Source organism: Accipiter gentilis, chromosome 18 (genome assembly GCF_929443795.1).
Source record: "Accipiter gentilis chromosome 18, bAccGen1.1, whole genome shotgun sequence".
NCBI lineage: Eukaryota > Metazoa > Chordata > Aves > Accipitriformes > Accipitridae > Astur > Astur gentilis.
This window is the reverse complement of record NC_064897.1, coordinates 11,845,379-11,871,149: the sequence shown is the minus strand read 5'-3', so window position 1 is coordinate 11,871,149 and position 25,771 is coordinate 11,845,379. Positions and strand designations below refer to the sequence as shown.

General features: G+C 39.3%; 1 protein-coding gene across 2 annotated transcripts in view; it reads left to right on the top strand.

Annotated features, from left to right (window-relative positions):
• BCAT1 (branched chain amino acid transaminase 1) overlaps positions 1 to 25,771 on the top strand; it is a 67,452-nt gene that overhangs the window by 14,622 nt on the left and 27,059 nt on the right. The window contains exons 2-6 of one of the 2 annotated variants that reach the window (XM_049822504.1): positions 3,420 to 3,491; positions 20,435 to 20,635; positions 21,827 to 21,883; positions 23,934 to 24,044; positions 24,952 to 25,071. In XM_049822504.1, the coding sequence (XP_049678461.1) occupies positions 3,420 to 3,491; positions 20,435 to 20,635; positions 21,827 to 21,883; positions 23,934 to 24,044; positions 24,952 to 25,071 (561 nt within the window). The remainder of the gene's footprint in view (positions 1 to 3,419; positions 3,492 to 20,434; positions 20,636 to 21,826; positions 21,884 to 23,933; positions 24,045 to 24,951; positions 25,072 to 25,771) is intronic. The other variant, XM_049822505.1, reaches the window with a different exon arrangement.

Genomic DNA, 25,771 nt, shown 5'->3' with positions numbered 1-25,771 from the left:
TAAGAGTGAGATTGGAGGTAAGTACTAATGTGAGGGAGCACTATTATCTAGCTGAGTATATTGTAAATACTTTTGCAAATGCTAAAGGATTTGCAGTTATTATTACAACATTGAGATATTCTGTAAAAGTAAAGACAGAATTACTCATCACCAGGTCTTTATTTTAGTAGTGTTTCTCAGTGATACAATGATGTATAAAACACATTTTTTAACAAAATTTAATCTAGTGTAATGCTTTACACTTTTTTCTCATACAGGCTTTACAGTAATGATAAAATCAATGTGCAATTTCAATATTTTTTGAAGGAAAACTGTGAAATACTGTCCTATTTCCAACTTAGAAAAAGCAATTACATATACCATAAATAAAATCTTGTTAGCTCTACACTACAACATAGGAAATACTGTCATGCTTGTGTAATTGTATAGCAACTTGATACAGACTTGAGTGACTTTTGAGGAGACATTGGCCCAGTGGCTCAAATGCATCTTTAGGATATCAGTGTTTTATATCTACCATGCTATTAAACACAAAGGGCAAATTTATGCTTGGTGTATCTCCCTTGGCAATGTTGGCACTACACCAGGAAGTAATTTTCCCTATTACATTTAACATGTTTCAGATTTAAAAGCCATGGAGCCATTAAAATATGACTCCATCAATTAGAAAGTAATTGTGGTATGTCTTTCTAGTGCTAAGGGATTAAGTCAATTTGATCTCAGTGTGGTTAACAAAGGCAGTTAGCTACTTGCTTTAAATATGAGTTAAATCTGTAAAACATAATGATTTCATGGAGAACAGGATTAGCCCCATGGCACATGCCCAAAAAATGGGCTGTTGACTTCACTGAGTTCAGTGGGAACCTTGAACTGAAGGGCAACACGATTGAGGCCCTAGGGGCTGTTCCTGTAGGTGGTCCGCACTTGAAATTCACATACAAGTTTTGTATCTTTTTAAAGATCATGAAAGAGAATATTAAACTATATCCAACTTCAGTCCTCTCTGTGTTGATGCCAACACTTGCTTTAGGGCAACTTCATAAAGCAGAGATGGGAAGAAACTGAAGCATAATGGTCGAGTATTTGTCAGTATTTGCTGTCATGAGTAATTATGATTAGAAAATCCAACTTTGCATACTAGATATTAGACAAAAGCTAGCAATGGAGCTGGACCTGCTCGAGAAATTCTTGTTCCACAGCTGGCAGTTACCATCCTGTTAGCTAGTAACCAGCACGCTCTCCATCCTAATTCACTGCAGTGCAAAGAAAAATCAGTTGGCTTAATCTGCAAAATACTTAACTGTTATAAACTGATGGTGTCATGAAGGCCTTCTGGGATTTTACTACTGAATTTGGAAGTATTTGAAGGATTACAGGGAAGGCAAGGACCCATTATACAGTGCTTAGTTCAGACTGTCCATCAGTTTGGGTAACACTTTAGTCCTGCTAGGGTCTTACACTGAATGCCATTGAACACTCTACCAAAAAGACTTGTCTTTCTGGAGTAAAACCGCCTAAGCTTTAAGGCAAATAAAACATTTTTAATAAGGTTTTAAGGTAAAGCATATTGGTACATTGTAAAGAGATTTGTGATTTCTCTCGGCAGATCCTGCTTTAGTTGATAGGAAGGAGCCTGTAGCCATAATTCGGTGTCTCGCTGTAGAGGGTTAGGGAAAAAAAGAGGAACAGAAGGGTTAAAGCTGCTGGTGAGAAAAGGCAGGAGGGATGTTATGGCCTCCCTGGGGCGTTTGGGGGGGAGGGGAGAGGAAATGAGATCTGCTGTGGCTGAGAGTTTGCTTTTTCTTTTGTTGGTAGCAAGCCTGCTATCTGTTAAAGGCCCACTGAAGATACCGCTTTTTTTTTTTTTTCTTTTTCCCTCCCTATCTACTGTATCCCCAAGATCTGCAAAAAGGGGGAAAAAAATCACGTTATTTGCCTTGTGTGCGTCATGCTTCAGAGCCCATGAGCCATGCGGCCCCAAGTCCTGGCCCCACAGTTTGGTGGCTGTTGCAGGACTGTGGTGACTGGTGTCTCCCTGGCACTGCGCAGCCCTCCTTGTAGTGAGGGCTGCTCCCTGGTTAGGAGCTTGGGGCAGGGATCTCACAGGCTGACCACGAAGGGTTTCCTGTGGACCTCCTTCCTTCAGGGGATTATACCTTTGTCCTGGGGCTTTCCCACCTGGGCTGGGGCTTCCCACCCAAGGTGCAGTGAGGGTGAGAGGCAGCCACCAAGTGATGAGCAGCCAGTGCAGGCTTCTGCCAGGGCTTTTCCCTTGTAGGGTTGAAAGCCCCTTGCCTGTCAGCCCTAGCAAGGACATCTCTTACCTCTGTCTTTCCTTCACTCACTTAGAGAGCCCCTCTGACTAGCCTGACTGTTTCCCCATGCCCACCCATCCCAGGCCTCATCTCAGCATCTAGCCATCCCTTCTCTGCCATCGTCTCCATCTTGCCAGTTGTGCTTCCCTTAAGCCATCCTCCAAACCATCCCCTTCATGGCCCAACCCCCAAACAGTCTTGCTCCTGGCACCTTCCTCCCTCTCCCAAGCCTCTCCCCCCACTTCACCTTTCCAGCTCTTTCTTAAAGGCTGCTCAGAGACAAGAAATGCTGTCAGGGTTGTATTTGTCTCTTTTGCTCCATGTTGTTGGGTATAGTGTGCATTTACTGGCCGCTGGCAAGGAAGGTCTAGCTAGTGCAGGAGGGTCTGCAAAGATGCTAGCCTGATGCTGTGGAAACTGGGGATCTTGCTTTTAGGTAAATGGCTTGCACCTGTCTGTGGTATCCCTCTGTTGCTAAACAGAAGCATGCCTAGAACTATCACTCCTTTTCTTTCAGTTCCTTTCTAGCATGGCCAGTGACAGAACCCTTAAGTTCAACATAGTAGATAATTCAAAATATTCTGATTATAAATTTATATAGGTGGGCATTCCTTAATGCTGTTTTCATTTAATGAAGGATTTAACAAAAGCAATCCTTTCCCTTTTTCTTCTGTCCTGCCTAGTCAGGCTTCTCTGAAGAAAAGGCAAAACCAAATCTGTTGGTGGATGTTTTAGTAGAGAAACTGGGATCTGATAGAATTGTGTAAAACCACAATTTATTTATTCAGCTTTGAATGAAAAACTTGTGATGTTGTCCATATCCTTCCACACTTCAGAGAGATAATCTAATCTAAGGCGTTGTCTCTCCCATAAAGCACTGAAATACAGTTGCACAAAATATTGCAACTGAAGTAAAACTAAAAGCCTAGAAAGTGGAAAGTTGTGCTAAGAAACTACCAAAAAATTCTTTCTAATATATTCACTGATGATGAAGTCTAAGTGATCATTCAATACAATCTGTTCCTAAAAAGGATTAAATGAATGTGTATCAACTTTTCTGCAATGTGCATTGAGTTTGATTTCCTCTGTTTTTATTTCTTCTAGGGCTGTCACAATGAGTGCATGGCTGGAGGATGTTCGGGAGAAACAGCAAAGCATATAACTGAATCTTTCAAGGTATGTTGTTTGTAAAAAGATGAGTGTCCGAAGCATTTCAGTAGATTGTGCCAGACAGCATCTATAACATGGTAGTGATTGTTGTGCAGGTGTTCATAACTACTGACATGCTTGAACGTCATAATTCTGTAAATCTGTAAGCTGCATTTGCTGAAGATGTTTTCAATGTAGAAATTAAGAATGTTACAAGAAGAACTTTAATTTATTATAGTTTCAGGTACTAGCTAAAAGGTTAGTAGTCATTAAGCAAAAATTAAAATGGTATGGGTGATTTTATTTTTAACTCTGGTCCGCTTCAAAAGCAATAGAAATAAAGATTGATTCCCCCCATTAAGATTTTTTTCCAAACAGAGTCTATGTAACACTCTATTATTTGTTAAACTTTGGCATTATAAATGGTGTTCGAAAGTAGGTTTTTCCATCTGCTCTCAAAGATGCAGAGCTAAGGATCTCAGAAGGACTCCAAAGCACACCACAGGTCTGGCACATTATCAGCACTCAACAAGCAAACAGGGCTATGATAATAAGGAATGCTGAGCAGCTGCCAGGAACTGACATGAAATTGAATCCCTCTTTTTTTTTTTTTTTTTTATAATTTTAATCTTATGCTTAGAACTGAGCTCAGTTAAGATATCAGTCTTCTCTACATCCTTCCTGAATGCAGTGCTAGTAACTAAGAACTCATCTTAAACACTATATGGACACAGATGTCAACTTTTAATTTTCTGTTGGAAATGTAAGGCCCATCAGCATGTGCTCCTTTGAATTCTACCTTCTGTCCTCATTCCCTTTTTGTTTTGCCTCTCTTTTACACTTCTTTTGCCTGTATTCCTTATGTCACACATCTCTAATTCTTTCTCTCCCTCTCTTTCCCTGCTTTACAATCTTTAAAAAGCTTCATATATATTTTGCAGATGTTTAAAAATAGTACCCAGAAAAAGGTGACCTCACTTGTGCTTTTTCAGCAGTTCCCTTCCTGTTATTGCTGACTATTGTCAGCAGTACATGAGACGAAATTATAATGTTACACTTTGTAACTGTCATGTTCTTCCTGATTTTTTGGGCAGCGTCACTGCTGTGCAGTCTTCTGAATTACGCTTAAGTGGTTATTTCCCTTTTAGTTGCCAGACTTTAACCAGATATGGAAAATAAATGCTGCAGCAAATGTGTTGGATTCCATGGTAAGATTTATTCTGATTCTGGTCTCATTGAAAACAGCAAAGAATTCTTGAGAGTCCATGACTACAGAATTTCCATGCCATGTAGCAATATGCCATTTAATTTCTTCTTCCCTATTCTCAGCCCTTCCCAATTCTTCTCTTCCTCATTTCTGTGCATTGTGTCTCTCTGGCAATTCTGCCCAAGAAGGAAGATTTAGGATGACTTTTCAGCCAGGAAGTCTGATTTGGAAAATGTTGACAAAACCAGGCATGCAACTAGTTTTGAAACCCCAAGAATTCACAAATATGGAGTGCAGAGTTGTTTTGTGAATTCACCTTTAATGAATAGACAAGGTAGGTCTCAGTAGATTTATTCAGTAGAGTGTACTAGTGTATTTAAAAACAAAAATTGCTTTACAGAGAGGAGACTCTTGTGTAACCGCATTGTACTGTTTCCTTTCACTCATTGGTGTAGTCCAGAAGGAAGATAGACAGAGTGGCACCAAACTCTGATAGTGTTTGGGCCATAGGTGAACTGGGCACAAACTAAAGCAGATTTAAGGCAGATTTAATTATATCAGCAGTCAAGCAGGTGCTTTACCAAAGCTCCAAATATTGGGTGGCACAAACTTGGTTTCCTTTCCATCGATACTTGTATGTCAGCCAGAATGGCAAATGATTGTAGTGGAGAGTCTGTGTGAGGGGGAAGAATACATTAGCATGTGGGACAGATGGTCATAAAGGGTATAATACCAGAAAAAACAGCTGGCTCAGGCTGAAGTCTAATTTGTAAGTCCATTCCTGCCTTATGGCTCTGTTTCTGAAGATCAGCTGCAGTCACCAGAAAGAGGTACAGCTTTTTAGAAAATATTGGTACGGGGGGCGGGAATGTATGAAAGTTATGATGGCAATACAGGTACTGATTGCAGTGTCATGCATTATAATAATCAATTTCAGTCTCTTTAACTTCATTGTGAAATTAAAAAGAAAAACTTTATAAATGAAGGAAGAAATAACACCAGCCAATGACAAATAAAATAGCCTGGATTCATTCTAGGGAACTTCATAAACATTTCTGTGGAAGACAGTTATGATTACAACTTCAGAAACAATAGCTAATAATATTTCAAAGTAATCAAGTTGACCCATGGGGCTGATTGTGCTGAAGAAAGCTGCAATTTTGTGCCAGTAGCCCAAGTAATCCAAGATTCTGGGAATGTAGAAAACAGGGCATGGTTTTCTTCTATACTTACATAAAACATATTGTTTAAAGTGGATGATGCCCAACATTTGAATGCCAGATTAACCCTCTGAAGACATTTCTTTTTAGAATGCAGTGCTGTGCTTTTTAGGTGGGGTGTGCTTCTTTGAATCTTACTGCAATTTCTGCCTGACTTGGACAGGTGGACTCAGAGACTCCCTATATACTGGTAGTGAAGGAATGAACGTTACCCACAGCTTCTAGCAAGCAGTGAGCACCTCTCCTAGTTGCTCGCTGTTTTCGATTCTCATGGGCTTCTCTTAAGTCAATAGGTCAGAATTGGCACTTTGTTAATTTAACTGCTACTGAGCTACCTTAATGTAACTCACTTCTGCAGTTAAAAATCTCATCCTGACAGGTCTGGGATTTACAAGATACTTAGTGTATCTCATTTAGAGTTGACACATGACCAGTGAGCTTGGAACAGATAAGAAACATCGAAGGAAATAGTGATTATGCTAGAGTTTCCTGTATTGTAGAAAATGTCAGATCTCCAGGATTTATCTACCCAGCTCCTTCCACTAGAGTGAAATCTTCTTCCCTCCCCAACTGTTGTATGCACATGTTTATATATTTGTTTATTTAAATAACTGGTTGTGGTTTGTGACCATAACCCAAGAAGTTATGCTTGTAATTTCTGCCAATTGTCAGCACTGGATCTCTAGGAGGGGAGTATGAAACCTGTAACGGGAAGTGCCGTCACCTTCTGTACCACTGAATATATTTTGGAATGCTGAATCAAGAAATGCACATATCTGGTTTTGCTCTTATATGTGGTTTTTTTTCTTTTCATTCAGAAATACCATGAAATAGCACACAATTATGTGTAAGGCACATAATGTTTATGATTAAAACTCTAGTAATTTCTTTAATGCATTCATTCTGGTTATTGTACTGTCACAAGACAGAATGAATGTTTGGATAATGTAGCAATCTATTTCCATACATAACTCTAATTTGGTTTCCTTTAATGTATGTATTAGATCTGACTTTGAATTCGTGATACTTGGTCTTAAGAAACTAAAAGCATCTATGATTGCCTTTCTTTCCCCTCATGTTATCAATCCATATCCAGAAAGATAATCTAAGTTTTTATGTAAATTTTTGTCATGGTATACATTGTCTCTTTGAGACACTGATACATAGAACACTTTAAGAAGGTATTACCTACTCCTATTATGTTTCTCTGTGTTTTAATGTTCTGAAGCTATATAGAATTAGTTGGGCGTCTTAATGGTGCAAAGTCCAGTTGTTTTGTCTTAATTTTTAATGGCCTATTTAGTGTATCAAAATGGTGCAGACCTTCTAGGGAATACTGGCTAGTGTGCTACACCAAAGCAGAATAAAGTAGCTGTAGTTTACAAGTGAATCTGGGTTGACTTGCTAATATGAAGACTTCTGGTAGTGGAATGAAAAGTGTTTAAGTGGAGCTTCTGTATCTGAATGGCTCATGTTACTCTAAATAACTGTGAGTGTTCCCACACAGTCTTCTGCAGACAGACCAAACCTTCCCAGGCTCCGAGCCAGTGGGATGTGAGCCCATGGCAGACTGGAAGCTATATAGGCAGGTTAGTGCAGTGCTGTGCTCAAACCAATAATCCCTGTTGAGATCTTGGACTTGCTGGGCTAAATACAGTGCAATGCTAATATGTTTGCATGGTTTCCAGTTTGAAGCTAGCTCACGTCTAGCTGTGTCAGATGCTGCATATAGTGAATTTTCTGTGATGATGTATGTTTTAGTATTTGTTTCTTGTATTGCTACAATGTTTTAGAGCCCAGGTTGTGAACTAGCTGACATTGTGCTAGGTATTGTACAAATTAGAACATAAAGATTGTTTCCACGCTATACGTATAACCTACAAATAAGCAACCAAGATCTCTGACAGGTTTTCCACAGAGTTAAAGCTGTAGTGTGTTTTACCTCTGGATGAAGTATGAAGAAACTGAAAATTTATTTCCAATGCAGGCATTTGTGGTTCAAATTGAGATTGCCCATGAAAGTTTTACAGACATTGATCTTGTTCTTGGAGGTGTCTTGACACAAATGTAGTTGTTCCTTGTAATAGGACCTTTAGTTGCATGTTTTAAAATGTGTAGCCTTTGCATGACATGATTGTGAACTTGGTTGGCTCCGTGCAAAACATATTGTGCTGATTCCAGTTCTCTGCCTTGTTTCATGCAATAGCATTAACAATAAAGAATGGGTCTATATCTTACCCTGGAAACATTTGAATTATAAATAAGGTAGTATTATAGGAGTAATGCGGTAAAGTTGTAGGTTAGATGTTATTGCAATATGAAGCATTTCTTGTTACATAATGTACGCTAGAAAGAGTTGGAAAAATTCCTTTTTTTTGTGGAGAAAGATATGCCTATTTTCAAAACAGTCTTTCAAAGGAAAACCTGACTAATTATTGCATTTTCTATGTTTACATTAATAAAACTACATTACTGTGATTCATTACCATGTTTATACTAATGGAACTCATATGCGTCTATAATTTGTGCCAAATATAGTGGGATATAGGATTCCTCACTCTGGGAATTGGGAGAGGGACCATTTTGAGATATTAGACAGTTTTAGCGTTTATTTTAGGAAACTATGTTATATGTGAGAAGGCTTCTGGGAAAGAATAAACAATTCTTCAATTCACTTTTTTCAAATAAAATTGTTTCTTCACCAAATTTTCTTCATTCCCCTCCAATGCTAAGATTAAAAACCTATGAAATACAGAATAGTCTAGTTTTTTGAAACATTTTTTTAAAATCTGAATTGACTTATCACATTGGCACAACATTAGAGTGACATGGTGGAAGTTTCAGTCCTTGAAGAGTTTAGGAATTACATAGTACTTCTCCTGTGTTTTCATTTTATATGAGAAGTGGGTAAATTTTCTGACATGCTCAGAGCATATGAATCAAGGGAACACTGAAATGTTTTTGGAATGAGGACATATATGCATTATAGTTACCACATTATTTACAAGGCTAGCAAATATAAAGCAGTTTACATGGTTTATATATTTTCACATGTCTTCCTCTCCAGCTTGTTCTCAATTTGTCATTTTCTACTGACATCATAAATTATTTGCCTGCCAAAGCATATGGGCACTCAGTGAGGCTTTTTGTCGTGTTGCAGCTGTTGATTCTTCTGTGGTTTGGGGGCTAGTGGAGGTGTTAGAAGAATGCCCTACATTTCCATTTTAAATTCTATATTAGACCCCATTTTAAATTTTGATTGATAAGATAGAACATTTCCTTTATGTTTATGTGAAGTTGTATGGGCAAAATTTTATTACAGAAATTTACCAATATCTTCATGCTGTGATGAGCAGTAGCTCCCCAAAATGTGTATATAGGAAAGCTGCTTTTATGTAAACTGTCTTGGAGCAGTAAAAGACAGACAACCAATTGGATATCTATATGTGTGTGGGTAACATTACACAATAAGTCATCTCCAAGTGTTTTGTGTCTTAGAACCATAGGCCATCTAGTCCATCCTCCCACTGAAAGTAGACTCTCATCAGCACCAGACCAGGTCAGCTGTGGCTTTGTCCATTATACGCAGTGCTGCACTACTTTCTTTAAGAAAATATTTTTTTCTGATGTCCAGTCTGAATGTCCTAAGCTAAAACTGTCAATTACCATTCGGTAGGTCATCTCCATATCATTTCCATGGAAGTACATAGCTGTAGCTACTGTTAGATCAGGATGCCAAGCTAGAGGCCAATTCTGTTGTTGTTATAACAATATTTAGCATTTGTGGACTGGGCATTTCTTTAGAAAAGGTCATTCTGATTTTATCTTGATTTCAGATGAATCTATTCACTCTAGCTTTTCATCAATGGCAATAAAATTATTTGCTTTTTGTCATGTGTTGAATCAAAAAAGATTGGTGAGTAATAACATTATTAGATCACAGTCCCTTCGTATCACTTGATTAGGCCTCCTAGCAGGGTACGTATGTGCTGCAGAATTACTTCAGGTGATTTACAATCAAATCTGTTCCCTCATGTTCACCTGCCAAGAGGGAAGCCATCTGCAGTACAGCAAAGGTTGAGTGCTGGGTGGTTTCTGTGGTATTCTGCATCCACACAGGTATTGCACAATGCCTTTTGAATATTACTAGTAGCTGGGCAAGGCTGGCTTATGTATCTGCTGCTTTCATTCCACTTATTAGGAAAGTAGAGATGTTGGTCACCATAATGATCAACACACAGTGTGCTTACAGTTGAGCATCCTGTTCTGATGAAAGAGAGAAGAAACAAAGCCCAGTATGTGTTAATGAATGTTTCAGTGGTTGTTGGTTGCTACAAGAAAGTGGCTTTCCTGAAGAAGACCATGCAAGTTGCATGCACAGGTGGAAGGTACACTAATGCAGCTTAGTATTGCTGATTGCTCTACTTGGCACATCTATATTTCTAAATCAAGCTTGTTACCACAGAGTAGCAGCAGTAGTGTCACTGCTTCAGGATCGTGGGAGCCAAGAAATGCTACTTAGCAACAAGTTCTTAGTGCTGTGAAAATAATTCACTATGATTCTTCCATGATATGCTAAGGGATGATTTCACAACAGTCTGCAGGTGGATTTCTTGTGCCAACAGGAACCCATCTATAATGTGGCATCCGAGATATGTGGCAGCTCTCTTCAGTTTTAGCTTGGTGGCAAGTAGTTCCATGTTTCTCTTCAGGTGGGTAATGTGCTTCAAATAGTTGCAGGCTTTTAGCAAATAGGTTTTCTAAGCTGTAGTAGAGAAACTGATTGTCCCGTTATCTGAAGCTGCAAGATTTGTAAATAAAGCTAATTGTCTTCTGCAAATAACAGGAGCTGTTAGCCAAGATAAAAGGAAGATGCTAGAAGGACAGCCATGGAACAGTTTGGCTGATTTATAGCACAAAGAAAGTGATGATTTATCTTCTTTTTAACTAGGAGCTTAAGATGTAGCTGGTGTCTATAAAAGCACAGAAATTGTTCTAGAATTTTGGAAATTCCATTGGCTTGTATACTGGATTTATTTTTCCCAAGATGAAGAATTGCTTTTAGAATGTAGGGCTTTAGCACCAGCCAATGATTCCCAAAGGAACCTATCTGACTCTGAAAGTTATAAAATCCATGATGTCCATACCTATTTCCAAGAATTCTTAAATTTTAATGTCATTGTGATAGCAGGTCCCCAGGTTTGATACTGAATGTTTTCTTTGCTGAACACACATGAATAAAAACTACAATTTAGGAAAAGAATTTAGTCTTTTTTTTTTCCATAGGATTCTGTTGGCCTTTCTGTTTGCTTTTGAAATCATGTCTATATCTTAACTCTCATGAACAGCTTAGAGAGCTGGAAGAGTTTTATCTTAATCCCATATTTAGTGCCTGTTTCTAAGAAAGTACTGAATGGAATGAACTGGCAAAATGTGGCAGTTTCAGTGGCAGATCAAACATTGAAATTCATGGCAATTTGTAAGTTTACCTTGTGTCTACCAGCGTGAGAGGAAGATGGGATAACAGAAAAAGCTGGCTTTAGATAACTGAATGTTTGAAACTATTCCTGTAACCTTTATGTGAGAGACTGTACCATGAAAATATTTTATATTCCCAAAAGTTTTTGAAATTCCATATGAAATGATAAATTCTGAATGCCTTCATTCCATGAATCCACTTCCTTGCATGTCTGCAAGCTTATTAAAATCACGGTAAGAAGATTTAATTGCAGCTGCTTAGGACTTCGACATGTGAGATTATGATTCTATTCTCGGCTATTCCACATAACATGTTTGTGACTGGCCAGGCTACTTAGGCAAAATATTTCCAACTTGTTTGTCTGAAATTTAGACTTGCAATTCATTTCTTCCTTCAATATGGCTACTTCTTTTAGAAAAGCTTCGATGTAAATATCTCAATTTTTGTTTCACTTTCTTCACGTGAAATAGAAATTATGTTTCCCGAACCAGGAGACAGTAGTGTCTCAAATATTTGTGGATACATTTTTAAGTTTTGTTTTCATACAGCGTTATTTGAACATCTAAAACACTGCGCTGCTGTACAAAAATATGATATCAGTGAAATGTCACAGATCTCTCTATTCCAGTTTTGTGTCACAGGCCAGTGTGAGCCCTCAGCTTGTGTTAGGCTCAAACCTTCTCCCAGGCAAACTCTTTTCTAAAAATGGAACATTGTGTTTATGCTACAACGCAGAAATACAGTGGTTGTGAGGCAAGGAGCAGCACAGCATCAGGAATCGCATTAACCAAGCTGTCAGATCTTTTGAGAAGAAGCAGTACATACTAATATAATATGAATAGGGTAATTAGTCAATCTATTCCATTAGTGAAGAATGGTCCTAGTTTTGTATTTATGGAAATGTTTGAGTATGAGTCTGAGAGGACTCAGTACAAGGAATTGGCCTGTTACAAAATTGCAGTCTGTGATTCTCTATACGGAATTGCTTCTTTCTAATCAAAAGCCCAGATACACCTACACTGCAGACATGAAGTGCAGTTGCATGGCCAAAGAGGATTTTTATATAGCTAACTGGACCAACAGTAACAGTGGGCTACAGCAGTGTGTTTTTCAGTCCAGTGCAATGACTGCATTAAAGCCTACTCACACTTCCTCCCTATTCACACTTTCTGATCACCCCGCTTAGTTAACTGGAATAGCTGTTAGTAAACAGAAGTAGTTTATAGGACCAAAATGCAATAAAGTGTCCAGTTTCTGTTCCTAAGTTTAATAGTCTTATCAGCTTCTTGGTGGTTTATATTTCAAAGAGGTAGTCATATTTGAAATGTTTTATATAATTCTTTGATTGATGAGATACTAGATGACTGTTCTTCGTAGATCTGAAAATACCATTAGCTGGAGTAGAGGAGAGAGACCCCATTAAAATCAAATAGATGCTTCCTTAAGAATTCCCTAATATCATGTAGAAGGTTTCCTTAGGATCTGTAGGAACCCCATTCCTTCATCTTTCTTAACTTTATAAAGATCTATTTTCTGAAACTTGTGTCAGTGGAGAACAGACAAAGGAGTAAGGGACAAAAAAAACCCAAACAACCCCAAACCATTACTAGTCCATTTAGTTTTCCTGGAACAGTAGAAAAGGGTGAGGCTATAAAGATTTAGGTAGTTTTGCCTCCCTTACAATCCAAATTTTTACAAAGATGGAGTAAGGGGTCTTGATTAACTTGAATGGGCTTTGGATCAAATCAATGGGAGTTGGTGCAGGGCAACTTTTTAGCAACATATGGAAAAACTCTTAAAACTTAGTTAATGCCACTGAAATCGATGATACTGTGTATTATCCAAGTGCTCGAGTGTTTTGTAGAGCAAGATTTGTTTCTTCAATGCTTTCTCTACAGTCTAGCCAGACTGTAGCTTTCCAACATGTTTATTTCCCTTCTGGTGCATTTTGGGAGCTTCAGACTGCATTTTCAGCTGTGCTGCTGCCCTAGGTGCCCTTTTTATTCTCTAAGGCAAGAAGTTTGTCAATTCCAACCACTTATCTGTTGTCTTGTCAGAGCAGGTTTAATTCCCTGCCCACTGCTCCAAGTCAAACATTCCTGCATCAGAGTTGGAGCATCCATCAGGTCAGGGGAAAAGTTAAACAAGCCAGCAGTATGTTGAGCCCTTCTCCTTTTCTTCCCATTGCTTGCAGAGTGTAACAGAAGCTCATTCTTTGGTTTGACGAATATTTGATAAATATCTGTTATTAACAGTTTGGGTTAGATGCGTTGCAGAGGAAGGACTAGACAAAGTCCTTCCAGCCATATTTTCTGTTGTTTCCGTGATTGACTCACAGCTGATTCAGAGCCTTGACTCCCTTTTGCTTTGTCATTTGTTCTGTGGTTTATTACGCAGTGTACAGTGAACCTGATGCAATGATTCCAGGCCCCAGTCCAATTACATGTGCTAACATATTCTCAGATGAAGTCTCAGGGAAGCTTTGTGTTGAAAGATTTCTCAGTATTCTCCCTGGGGTTGCAGAAGTTATTTTGTTTTATTTTGTTTCTCTTTATTTTTTTTTATCGTAGGAAAATTAAGGCTTTCTTCCTGCTCAAATCTTGTAATATCTTCGCACACTTTCCATTCTCAAGCCTCAGGCTCTGCTGTAAATTTTAAATAGTAATGATGGTAAAGGGATTATAGGATAGCTTACATTAACATTATTTTTTATACTTATAAGCTAGTAATAGATTTCTAAGAATTTATTTAACTCTGTCTTATTCTGTTTTGAGTTGATAGAACTCTTATTGTTCTTACTGTTTCTACTATAGATCTTATTATTGCAATCAGAGCATACAGGGCTTAGCCCTATACAGAAAGTGATGGTCTCTGCCCCAGAAAACTAGCAGCCTTTTCTAAAGAAGATGGGGATGGGAAAAGAAACAGAACCACAGACCTTGGTTTACCCAAGGCCTGTAGGACATAAATCTCCTCTTTTGTACCTAAATAGATGCTGCTGTGGTGTCAGCTAGTGATTAGTGGATAGAGGTGAGAGGTAGTAAGTCAGACAAACCAGACAAAAATAACACCTGCTAGAAGAGGTTGCAGTTGGTTTCTTCTACTGGAGCAGTATTCAGCATTTCTAAGACAGGGTTTAGGGACAGGCAAAACAGGTGATTTTTTATTTTGTTCCAGTGGAGGAGAAAAGTACCAGTTGCCCTAACCCCACCCACAGCCTCCATAACCTTTTCCTACTTTCTAGTTGCATAGCCTAGCACTGCTGCTCTCTGCTCTGATGCCACTGATGGAGGAGTTGGCAGTCATCGCTGATTCCTTTCAGAGTTTGGCACAAGCCTTTTTTTTGAGCAATAGTAGCAGTAGTAGCTGTTAAGCATGATTCATGATTTCTGCCTGCAGAAAGCAGGCCCATGTGGTGAAGGCTATTCCTGGATCAGGTTGCAATTCCCTGTGGGCTGCTCCTAGTAGCTGCTCTACAGGAGCAATTATATGCAACATATAGTAGTCTGAACCCTGCTGTTTGAGGTTGCTGGGCTGGAATATCTAATGGTTGAGCTTCTCCAGCCAGCTAAGATCACTGCTTAGGTGAGTAAGAAAATGGGGGTAATCCTCTGCTATCTGCAGCTTTACAACTGGAAAGTGATGGAGCTGAATGAGTTACACGAGAAAGGTGATAGCTTGCTTATTGGCTGCAAGGCCAAAAAAAACTTCAGAGAAGAGAGGGTTTCAGCTTCCAAAGGTAAATTAACAAGCTGCTTTCTTCAGCCTAGTTAGTATCCTCAATCTAGTTCACCACCACTGCTTCTCTTTGGCAGTGCAAACCTCTTCTCAGTCTGTGATATAGGAGCCTCAGGTTCAGAAGGACAGGCAGAAGGTGTTGTAGGATGAAAGTAGCTGCTCCAGCAGAAAGAATGGCTTCTTAGGATTGATGTGTGTGTGCAGGGGAGGGCCCAAAAGCAATGATGAGAGTGCCACAACCATAAGGACTGAATGGCCAGAAAATTACATCCTCATCCATGGAGCCCTCCTCAAAACCATGCTGTCTAGTCAGAGCCTCGTTCTCTCCAACTCCCCCTGGCTCTTTGTAATCTGTCTCCTCAAAATTTGCTCTGCTACTGCAACCACATTTTGCTGGCAAAACAAGTTACTCAGTTTTGCCTATGCTTCCATGTCTGTTGTTGCATCAGAGGGCCCTGATCTTTCCTAGGATATGCTTACAAACTCAGCATAAGTAATAAAAAATAATAATTGCAGTTGGTTTGTGATCTTGCATGAATCACCTTAACTAGAAGTCAGGGAGGTTACTTATTTCATCAGAATAGATTACAGTCAGTCTCACTGAATGGATGTTAATGTTTTGAGGATCTCTGCTGAAACTTGCTGTTACAGTTAGGTAACTTGTAAGCTATTTTACAGCTGAGGCTGCCAGTTCTGTTTTTATTCAAGTAAGTGATAGAAGCGCTTGGCCCAGCACAGTGTTTGGAGAAGTTTGGGTATGTCGAATGAATTACACCTGTTACAGCTGCTCAATCTACTGCTTATGGTCTAGCATTTTCACTGCAGTGAAAATAACCACAGCCAAGGATCATTTGGGAAGGTATTGGCAAATCTTGATGGAAAGAGTAAGACAAAATATGCACTTGCCATCTGCACCTACCTGAGACAGCTCTCTAGGGTAAGAAAGGTAGGAATGTAGTAATGAGAGTAACAGCTCTGGCCAGAGGCTGCTGTCATCTCCAAATCCACCTAAGGCTATTGCAAAGGCTGTGTAAAGTAAGCATTAAACTGACATCTTGGCTAGGGGCACCAGAATGTCTTGCTACAGCTTTGGTTAAAATTGACACTGGCCAGCATGTCACTTTTAGTTTGACCTAGCTCATAATTGACAAGATCTGTTTTGATCAAATGATGAATTTTAGTTTCAGGAGGTCACAATATATCTTCTTTACTTGGGCTGGGTAAAGCTTCACTCTGGAAGAAGTTGCACTGGAATCAGCAGGCACCTTTCAGATGAAAGACTATTAAAAAAAGTGCATCTGGTTGAGACAGTGGCTGTTTGTAGGTGTACTGTTGCTATATAAGCCCTGAAAATCAGCAGTATCCAACTGGCTTCTCCACAACTCCCTTTTGCCTATCATAAGCAGGGCAATCTGGTTCTTCCTATTTCTTACCAGAATGCTCTGGGCTGGGACCTAGGCACATACATCTTGTACGTACTACACTGCTGCGACATGAAAATTTGCCAGGCTGGAACTACATCTTTGTCATTTTACTTTAGGCAACAGGGAACGAATAGCTGCACTCAATAGACTGCGTTCAACATCTGTTTCTTTCTTTATCTCCCTTATCCTTTTTGTTCTTGCATTTACTGGTTTTCCTTCCAGTTTAATGGTTTTATTAGGCACCGGTGTCAGAAGGTGCTTGAGAGCATGTTGATAAACAAAGCAAGCAAAACACAAAGCTAGTTGAAAATTGCCCTTTGTATTGGCAGTACAAACAGCAGAGATCTGGATGGGTGTTAATGCCAATCTCTAATGCAACCTTAATATGCTGCTTTCAGGGCTGGGGGAATGTTGACAAAGAAAAGAAATAAATTGCCATTTATAAAGGTCATAGGTGATACCATGGTAGCACTGCAATAATTTTTTAATGAGTGATATTAAAGTAATAGGCATAGATACTTAATCAGTACTCCTGGTATTAGTCACCTGGCCTTGATTTGCTCTCTTTCTGGGTGTTCTTCTGAGTGTTTGGTTTCCCTCCTGCTGGTGTGGCTTGAACAGCACCACAAAATACAGGGACAGGACTTCAGTCAAGTTAAGCCAAAAGGGTCTGTGGACCAGGTGAGATATTGTGTAGGAGGTCTTACTACTCAGGGACCTAGAAGAGGTTGAGGGTGCTGGCAATACTTCATGCTGCAGACCAGACTGTGGGAGAGAGTACTCCAAGGGTGGGTTCTCCAACACCTCCCCTGAATACCCCTCTATGGAAAAAAAAGATTCAATGTATTACAGCACTTGATGGTGTCTTAACATAAAAAGCATTAGGATTCTGGTGATTTTGCACACTGTTAACTTGCACTGCTCACTGCTCGGTAAAAAGAGGGAGAAAAATATAATAGAATGACTAAGGGGGAAGAGCCTTAAGAAAGGATCTTAAGAAAGTAATGGCCCAAAAAAATCTTAAATGCATTTCCCGAGAGCTTAACAGGATTATAAGGATCAGGAAAATTGCCTTTTTGCCTGTTTAATGATTGTTGCCCTCCTGGCCTGTGCAGTTTAGCCTATATTTGAGGTCTTCTGCGCGGTGTTCCTACTGTTGTTTGAAGGAAGTGTTCTGGGTCAAGTGTTGTACCTGATATCGTTGAGTCAGGTGTTTGCAAAATGCCTGAATGAAAGCTGGTTTCCCTAAATGCTGAAGGAGGTGAGAAACAGCGGGTGGGTTCCTTGTGCAGAGTGCAGAGCTCCAGGAAGATCTGTGGTCCAGAAACTATTTGCTGCTTTTCTGGATAAGCATCATAGCTACCTACCTCTCTAGGCTTTCTGCCTTCAAGTAACTGAACTTGAAGTCCAGTCCAGTGATTTCTGTTTGTGACCGCAGAAAATCCCCAATCCTTGGGGCTGAGAGCTAAGCAGTGTGGGCTACTGCTCTGAGCCATTGTCACTGCTGTGTGGCCACCCATCACACAGGAGTACCCATTTTATTGAACTTGCAGGAGGGAGTGCTTGGCCTGCATCTTATGTCTAATGAGTCAGCATAGGAGCACTCTGGATCTGGGACCCTCTTTGTATTAACCATTAGAGCATAACAGTGTGCTTGTATTGGATCAGCATAGTTTTATTAAATTATCACTCACATGATAGAGACTGTCCAAGGCGCTCTTGAAGCCCAGGTCTACAAATCTGGAGAGATATCTTTGGTGGAAAAACTGGGTCAAAGAAAGCCCAAATGCTCCCAAGTGAGCGTGTTTCTTCACTTGTGGCTGCAGCTTGCTGCTCCCTCTACATGTGCTTGGGGGCCTGTGAGAAGAGCCAGATTAAAATCCTTCCCCATTCTTAAAACAAAAGCTATTTGTTAACCCTCATGAACTTAGCAAACTGTTTTATAGGGCTGCCTTTCAACTAGTTGTACTACCACAACTGAGGAAGTGGCAAACTGAGGCATAAAACCAGAACTCAGCACACTGATGGGAGTTCTAGGGGATGAGACTCCATATGATAATTATGGTGCCCAGGCCAGTTTATTGTAAAGATAATGACTTTAATGAAAATGACCTGAGATGAGACAGAAGCCTTGACTTCAGGGAGAGCTGTCAATACCACTGGCAGTAGGAGTTCTTTAGAAGCTGTGATTCTGTCCAGAGATAAAGCCAAGGATATAACTGTGTTCTACATCCTTGTTTAAGCCCCATTGACATCCTGCTCCTGCATAAGTGTTTTCCTGAGCTGAGCCTTGCATTGTAGATAATTACAAACACTCCTTTGTGGCTTTTATTTTGATCCACACTGTTCTGTGATATATTTTTTTCCAAAGTGCATGATAAGAGGTTGTCAGGTAAAATTCATTTTTATTTTTAGGACATCATTAAGTAGTGCATTTCCCATTGGAGCATTCACTGTCAGCAGAATAAAGGGTACTATTGAGAGTTAAGAAGAGTAATTGTTATTTCATCAGATTATGTATTAGTTCAACCAGGCTAATGCACTGTAATATCTAGACAAGACCTATAATTGGAGATAGTTTGAAACAAGCTTTTAGCTATTCATGTGCTCTAGCTCTAAGTTAATTTCACATCTAAGCCATTAAGCAAAAAAACCACCAACCAACCAAAACCAACCAATCAATAAAAATAGGCCATTGTTCATTAAAGACATCTTGAAAATCAGGTTGTTTACAGAGATAGGGGTGCACATGTTTTTGTGTTCTTTTTCAAAAGCTTGGGTCTAATTTTTTCTCATTTTGCAGAATGTGTGCTGAGTCTGAGAAGTCAAAGTCAATGATATCTCTTGCAGAACTGCCTTTTTAGTGCATGTGCAAATCATTTGAACAATAGTCTGAACTACCTGCATTCCAGTCTATTCTGTATGTACCCAACATAGAGGAGTAAGATTTCACTTGGGGGTCTGTAATAAGGGTCAATGCTTTCTGAGTCATGTTAGGAAGGAAAATGGAACTTTGAATACAGTTTGTTGTTGAATTCTTCCTTGCCTCTCACCATCACAGTTTAAATGCTCCACTGGCATAGAAAGTGAATGGAGAGGGTAGATCAAGGCTCTGCCCACTTCATAGCCCTCTCTAGTTTTTTAGCCCCTGTCTGTGTATAAAAGGGGAGTGACCTGCCAGAGATCCTGCTTTCCTTCTTCCCTTGCTGTTCTTGAGGATGATTCACACCATACAAGCTACTATAAAGAAAATTAACTCTATCCCAGCCAAAACCAGTGCAAAAAATCACCTAGGCTGCATTTCTGTAGCTAGTCATGGCTCGAAAGAGAAAGTTAATCATGCAGGGAAACATTTAGCCTTCTTTGCTAATGGGATCTTTCTAGGGAAATATGGATGTGAATGAACAAGCTACTGTGACCCAAGTAATCTGCAGACTGCTGGCTCTGATCTTTCACTTTGGTTAAATTTATGCATTAAGGGAAAATCAGCATAACATATCTACTTAGTTGTGAGCGGGATTAATTTCTGATGATCAGCTTATGTTCTGAGGTACAGCAACTGGGTGTTTCTGGAACTTGTATATATGTGTTAATCTAAATGTCCAAGAAATTTTCAGCTCCTAGTTTTCTGTTTTTACACCTTGTACTGCTTCCTCCACTTAACAGTACTTCAAAATACACTAACTACTTCAGGTATAAGCAACACTGCGTATATGTGTGCATACATAGTATGAATACTTTGCCCGCTACTTAGAGGTTAGCTGTCTTTAACTGTTCTGTCATTAAATGTTCCAGCACATAAAATATTGCATTTGTCCATGTTCACTGATGCAGAATAATTTTTAAATCAGTCTGACTTAATTATATTTATAGACTTCGTTTTTGTCTTCATGTTCCTTCAGGCTTCAGACTTGATTATAACCCCAGCTACGACTTTCAAGGAAAAACCAGACCCCAGTGGTTTGGTATTTGGAACTGTGTTCACTGATAATATGCTGACAATTGAATGGTCCTTGGCTTCAGGATGGGAGAAACCTTATATTAAGCCACTTGAGAACCTTTCATTACATCCAGCCTCCTCATCTCTGCATTATGCTATAGAAGTGAGTACTGAATAAATTTGGAAACTGCTATTTTCTTCCATTAGCTCTTGAAGCCATAGCTTTGTAATACATGGACTACTACTGTCTTAGGTTTATAAATATAGTGTTACATATTGTTTTGTTAACTGATGTCCTTCCAGAATAATTCCATTATTTACAACTGGGTTATGTTTAAGTTAGTATAACTCAGAAGCCACTCTGGCCTGTGGAATCCAGCTCACTTAACTTTCTAGCCTATTGAAGGTGAGCCCTTTCTTGTATGGTGACAAATTCATTTGAGAAAGCATTCTAGTCCACTGATGGTGGATCGGTCCAATTACTGTCTCTGATGTAACTTAATGAAGCACTGGATAAGACCACGTGAGATTCCAAGAGTAGCTCTAATTTGGGGACTGAACATGCACTTTGTGAAAGTAATTTTAAGCTGTTTCAAAGGTTCATAGCTTGGATTGCAGGACAGACTAGACAAATGCTTGTTTGCAACTCCTAACAAGTTTCCAAACTAGATCTGATATGTTCAGCATATACAAGCGATTTAAGCAGAGAATATACAGCAAGGAACTTTGGAAAGTGAAATGTTAAGTCGGAAACCAGCGTGGTTAACAGTTTCCGTGCTTAGCTGCTTACTGTCTAAAGCTGCCTTTTGTGTCCCCAGAGCAGCTTTGGCTATACTCACATCTGTGTGAGAGCCTCAGTGGGGCACATATGCTGAAATGGAAGCCTGCTTCTCCTCCCACTTCTGGGTAGGTGGGAGTGTCTCCACTGAAGTTAGTGGAGTTGCTTGTGCTTCTTTTATTATTTCCTTTTTGTTGTTGTTGTTGTTGTTGTTGTTGTTGGGTTTTTTTTAAACCACTGATAGAAGGGAAGGATCAAGCTTTTCCCTGCTTGTCCCTGAGCTCCTGCCTTCACCATTTTTTGTTGTTGCTGTTTTTTTCTCCATCTAGTCACCAAGCCTCCAAAGGTCCTGTGTAAATTAGAACAGGCCACTGTGACTAAGGCTGCAGTTCTTGATCTGCCCAAGAAGTAAGAAACCACGCTGGAGTCCCAAATCTATATTTCACTCTTAGTAGCATATTGCTTTAATGCTCGGCCTCTGGCCCAGTCTGAAATCATTGCTAATATGAATATGCTCTTATTTTTTTCCCATTTTTTTTTTATTCTTTTACCCTTATTGCATCACGTTTCCTCTAGCCAAGAGGACAGACAGAGGAGAATCTGGTGCCAATGCTGTGGCTCAATGAATACACAGTGGGTATAATAAAAATGATGAATTTGGCATTCCCTCCCCTTTCTCCTTGCCCTCCATGATGCAGTGTGATAGTCTGGATCTGCTGAACTCCAGATCCAGCTCCTGTGATGTACGGATGTCAGATAATATTGTTTGCACACCACTGTAGCAGCCAACCATCAAGCAACCACAGCAGTTGCTTTTATTCAAGTTGAGCATTTCTGGAACACATCACTGTCTCCCTTTTTAATGAGTGAAAGGTTTTACTGAGCTCTGGAAGGTTTAAAATATTTCTTTTTGGAGAAAAAGATTTAACAGCTTGAGAAGGCTTTGTGTTTCAGTAATGATGTGATTCTTCTCTCAAACCATTGATCAAACCTTAGTAGTAACATTCCTTCCTTTTCCCTCTCATTAAAAGTTCTGTGAATGTGTTTGGGAGAAGGGTGGGGGGAAACAACTGTTCTGTGATGAGAAAGTAGCATTACAGGAATATGGTATTAGTAACAGACCCAATAAAAATCGTTTCAAAGTATCAACCATATCACCAGCTATGCTATCCTTTATTAAAGGTAGAATTTTTTTCTTGTACCTACAATGTCTATCCTAGGAACAGTTTCTTTTTCAGAACTGTGTACAAAGTTTTCAATAGGGTTGGCATTGCCATAGGAATAAGATAAATTTTGAAGGCAAAAAGTTCTGGGTTCTAATTCTGGTTCTGCTACATAATTGGCATGTAGCCTAAGGAAAATTGGTGGGATTCCTGCAACCTAGTTAGAACCCAATTAAAATTTGTCATGTGGAAGGACCTAGCTCTGTCATGGGACTGCACAAAAGCTTTCTAAACATTGCATTTCACTGATCTGCATGAGAAAATGTTATAGAATTTAATAATAATGAAGCCTTGAGTATACTACTAAAATTATTTATACACAAACACTGGGGGGGGGGGAGGGGGGCAGAGTGTCCAAATAAAAAACCTGCATACATAGACTTCCAGCCACATAGAATGTATTTCCAGCCATTTTTTGTGGAACAGTCAGGAGGAGAATTCTGAGGAGACTGGCAGCAGTGATGCAGTTAAATTCATAGAACTTGTACTGAAATTTAATGTACAAAGGAATGCTTTAGAAAACAAATTATAAAAATCTGAACTCTTGTCTATAAGCATAAGTGATTCTTTAATGCTTAATCTAAATAATACCTGTATATATGTATATATTAATGTGAGCTTATATAATACATGTGTTTTCTGCCTATAACTATAACTGGAAATTATCAATCTGTAGCTGAAAATAACTATGGACATTTTGTGGGCCTACGTTTTTTGCTGTGGTTAGGAGATGCTGTAGAGCATTCTGCTGGGAGTACACTGGTGGGATAAGGTTTTCTGGTAAATTGGTTGTCAACAACAGTCATGTGGATTCTGCAGTTTGACAGGATAATTATGACTAATTTAAGTTTCCTGTAAAGTATAGATAAAACATTTTCATGCATTATTCCTCTAGTGTAAGGCATCTGTCTTTCATGCTAGCTAAACCCCCTTCCACAGTGTAGGGGTATATGAGGGAAATAAGTGACCAAGATTTTGCTACAACTATATCAAGAACTGCAACAGAATTCCCTTAATTACCTTATTCTATGCTTCCTGCCAAAATGTATTTTGGACAGAGCCCTAAAAATTATTAACATATATAATTAAATTCTATAGATCTTTTATGTAAGGGAGAATACTGGTTTGGCTGGATGTGAGAGAATAGTTAAGTCAAACACATGCTACAAATTTTAATTGTAATCAAATTATGAAAAAAATGGTTATCATTAAGTCCCCTGACAGAGAAAGATAGATCCGAAGCACAGACAGGTCGTCTTTGTAATATAAACTTCATAATAGTACCTCACAGGAGTGTCTTGCAAGGATTAACTAGTTAGTATTTATGCTTTGAGTACTGTGAACAGGAAAGTTAAGTTCTTTTATTTCCAAAGGGTGTGCTTTGCTTTTGCACAGATTGTCATGGGATAACATGTCTCAATTATTATTTGATTTCTTTTCCCTCCTTTTTGGCTTGGTAGTTGTTTGAAGGAATGAAGGCTTACCGAGGAGTGGATGGCAAAATCCGCCTGTTCCGGCCAACCCTCAACATGGATAGGATGGCACGATCAGCAAAACGAGCAACTCTGCCAGTATGTAGACCAGGCATCTTATTCTCCCGAAGTCAGAGTGTATTTTCATTTTCAGAGTGCAAATCTCTGAAACTTTACAGGAGTGTAACTTTTATCGAACTCACTAGCTCTTGAATAGTTCAGTTAAACTTTGTTAAGACACCTTATTCAGTGAAGGGAACTGTTTGAAATGCATTTTTCTTTTAGATCACAACAGTATTTTGCTTTCTTTGTTGTCTCCCTACTGCCTCAGATGTACATAGTCTATTTCTGAGGGTTGAGTGCTGTTCTGCAGGTATTTGCATGCAGACAGCTGATGAAGTTTTTCTGGTGCTAATGTTCTTCCTTTTCTTCTTGCCACTTCACTTAAGTGCTTCAGCCTCTGAGTGCCTTCATTTTTGGTCATGCCTAGCAACTTAACACTGCTCTTAGCAGTTGTATATCAGCCGGTGAATTTCCTCCCACACTTAACTAACTTTATTACTGTAAGAACTTTGCAACTTTGCAAAACTGGGAGACTTGGTGGGCCTTTTGGAGTTACAACCCAAAGCACTCTTCTGCAGAAGAGGTGGTGCCATAGCTCGCCGCCTGCCACAGTGAAGGTGCTGGCTGCACAGGGAGTTCTTTCCATGTGCTTTGGACTCAAGAAGAGTCAATGGCTCTTCTTTATGATCTTGGGAGGATACTTTGTAGCAGGAGGAGGGCATTCAGGATACTGTATAAAAAGGCACAGTAGCAAAGACCATGGGATCTTAAATTCTGTAAGAAATGAACTCAAGGAAGATGATGTAGTCCTATGAACCTCTATGGACTGTCACTGTTGCACATCCGGATGAAGTGTTCCCCTTAGCATATGGATCAATAAAGACCACAGAATGTTTGGGTAATATTTCTCCATTTGCTTTTCTCTCTTGCTTTTCCTTCCTAGTGTTTTGACCAGAATGAGCTGTTAGAGTGTATCCGGAAGCTTGTGGAAGTGGAAAAGGAGTGGGTCCCATACTCAACTGCTGCCAGCCTCTATATCCGTCCTACCTTAATTGGAACCGAGGTGTGAAACATTTTTTCCCCTCTTACCTTTTGTGTATTTAAGCACGAGGCAGAAGCCTCCATCCATAAAGGAAAATATGCAGCAGTCACTAGACAACAGTATTACAGTTCAGGGGCAAATTGTTTTTATGCTTTTACTTTTGAGTTAGTCACCTTTAGCTCTACCTCACAAATTTATGTTGACCACACCACCACCTAGTGGACACATTGGTTCAGGTCACAGAAAATAAACTTCGATTAATTCTGAGTGGTAACGGCAAAATTCAGATTAACTTTGGTTTTGTACTAAAAGGATAGTTATTTGTGCCATGGTAATGTATGCCTTTAAAATACTAATAATACAGAGAAAATGTGAGGGAAGAGAAATTTGCTGTGTAGATTTTGTGATTTCATCTCATACCTTCATCCTGACCTTAGTGAGGAGATTTTTGAAGATTCTACCCAGCAAATTAAGATGGCTCTTCTGAGAGAGACTTTTAACAGAACTAAGAACAAGTTATTTTATCGATTTATTCTTGAACCCAGACAAACCTGACTTTATAAGAGGCTCCTTAGCAACAAGGTATTAGTGTGTACTCTGTGAGTTTCATGTGGGTGTGAGTCAAGCCTGTAGTATTTATAAAGGGAATTAGAAACAGGGAGTTTATTTTAATTGAAACTTTAAGGGTGTTTTTTAGCAGTGGCAAGAGAGAAACCTGTAG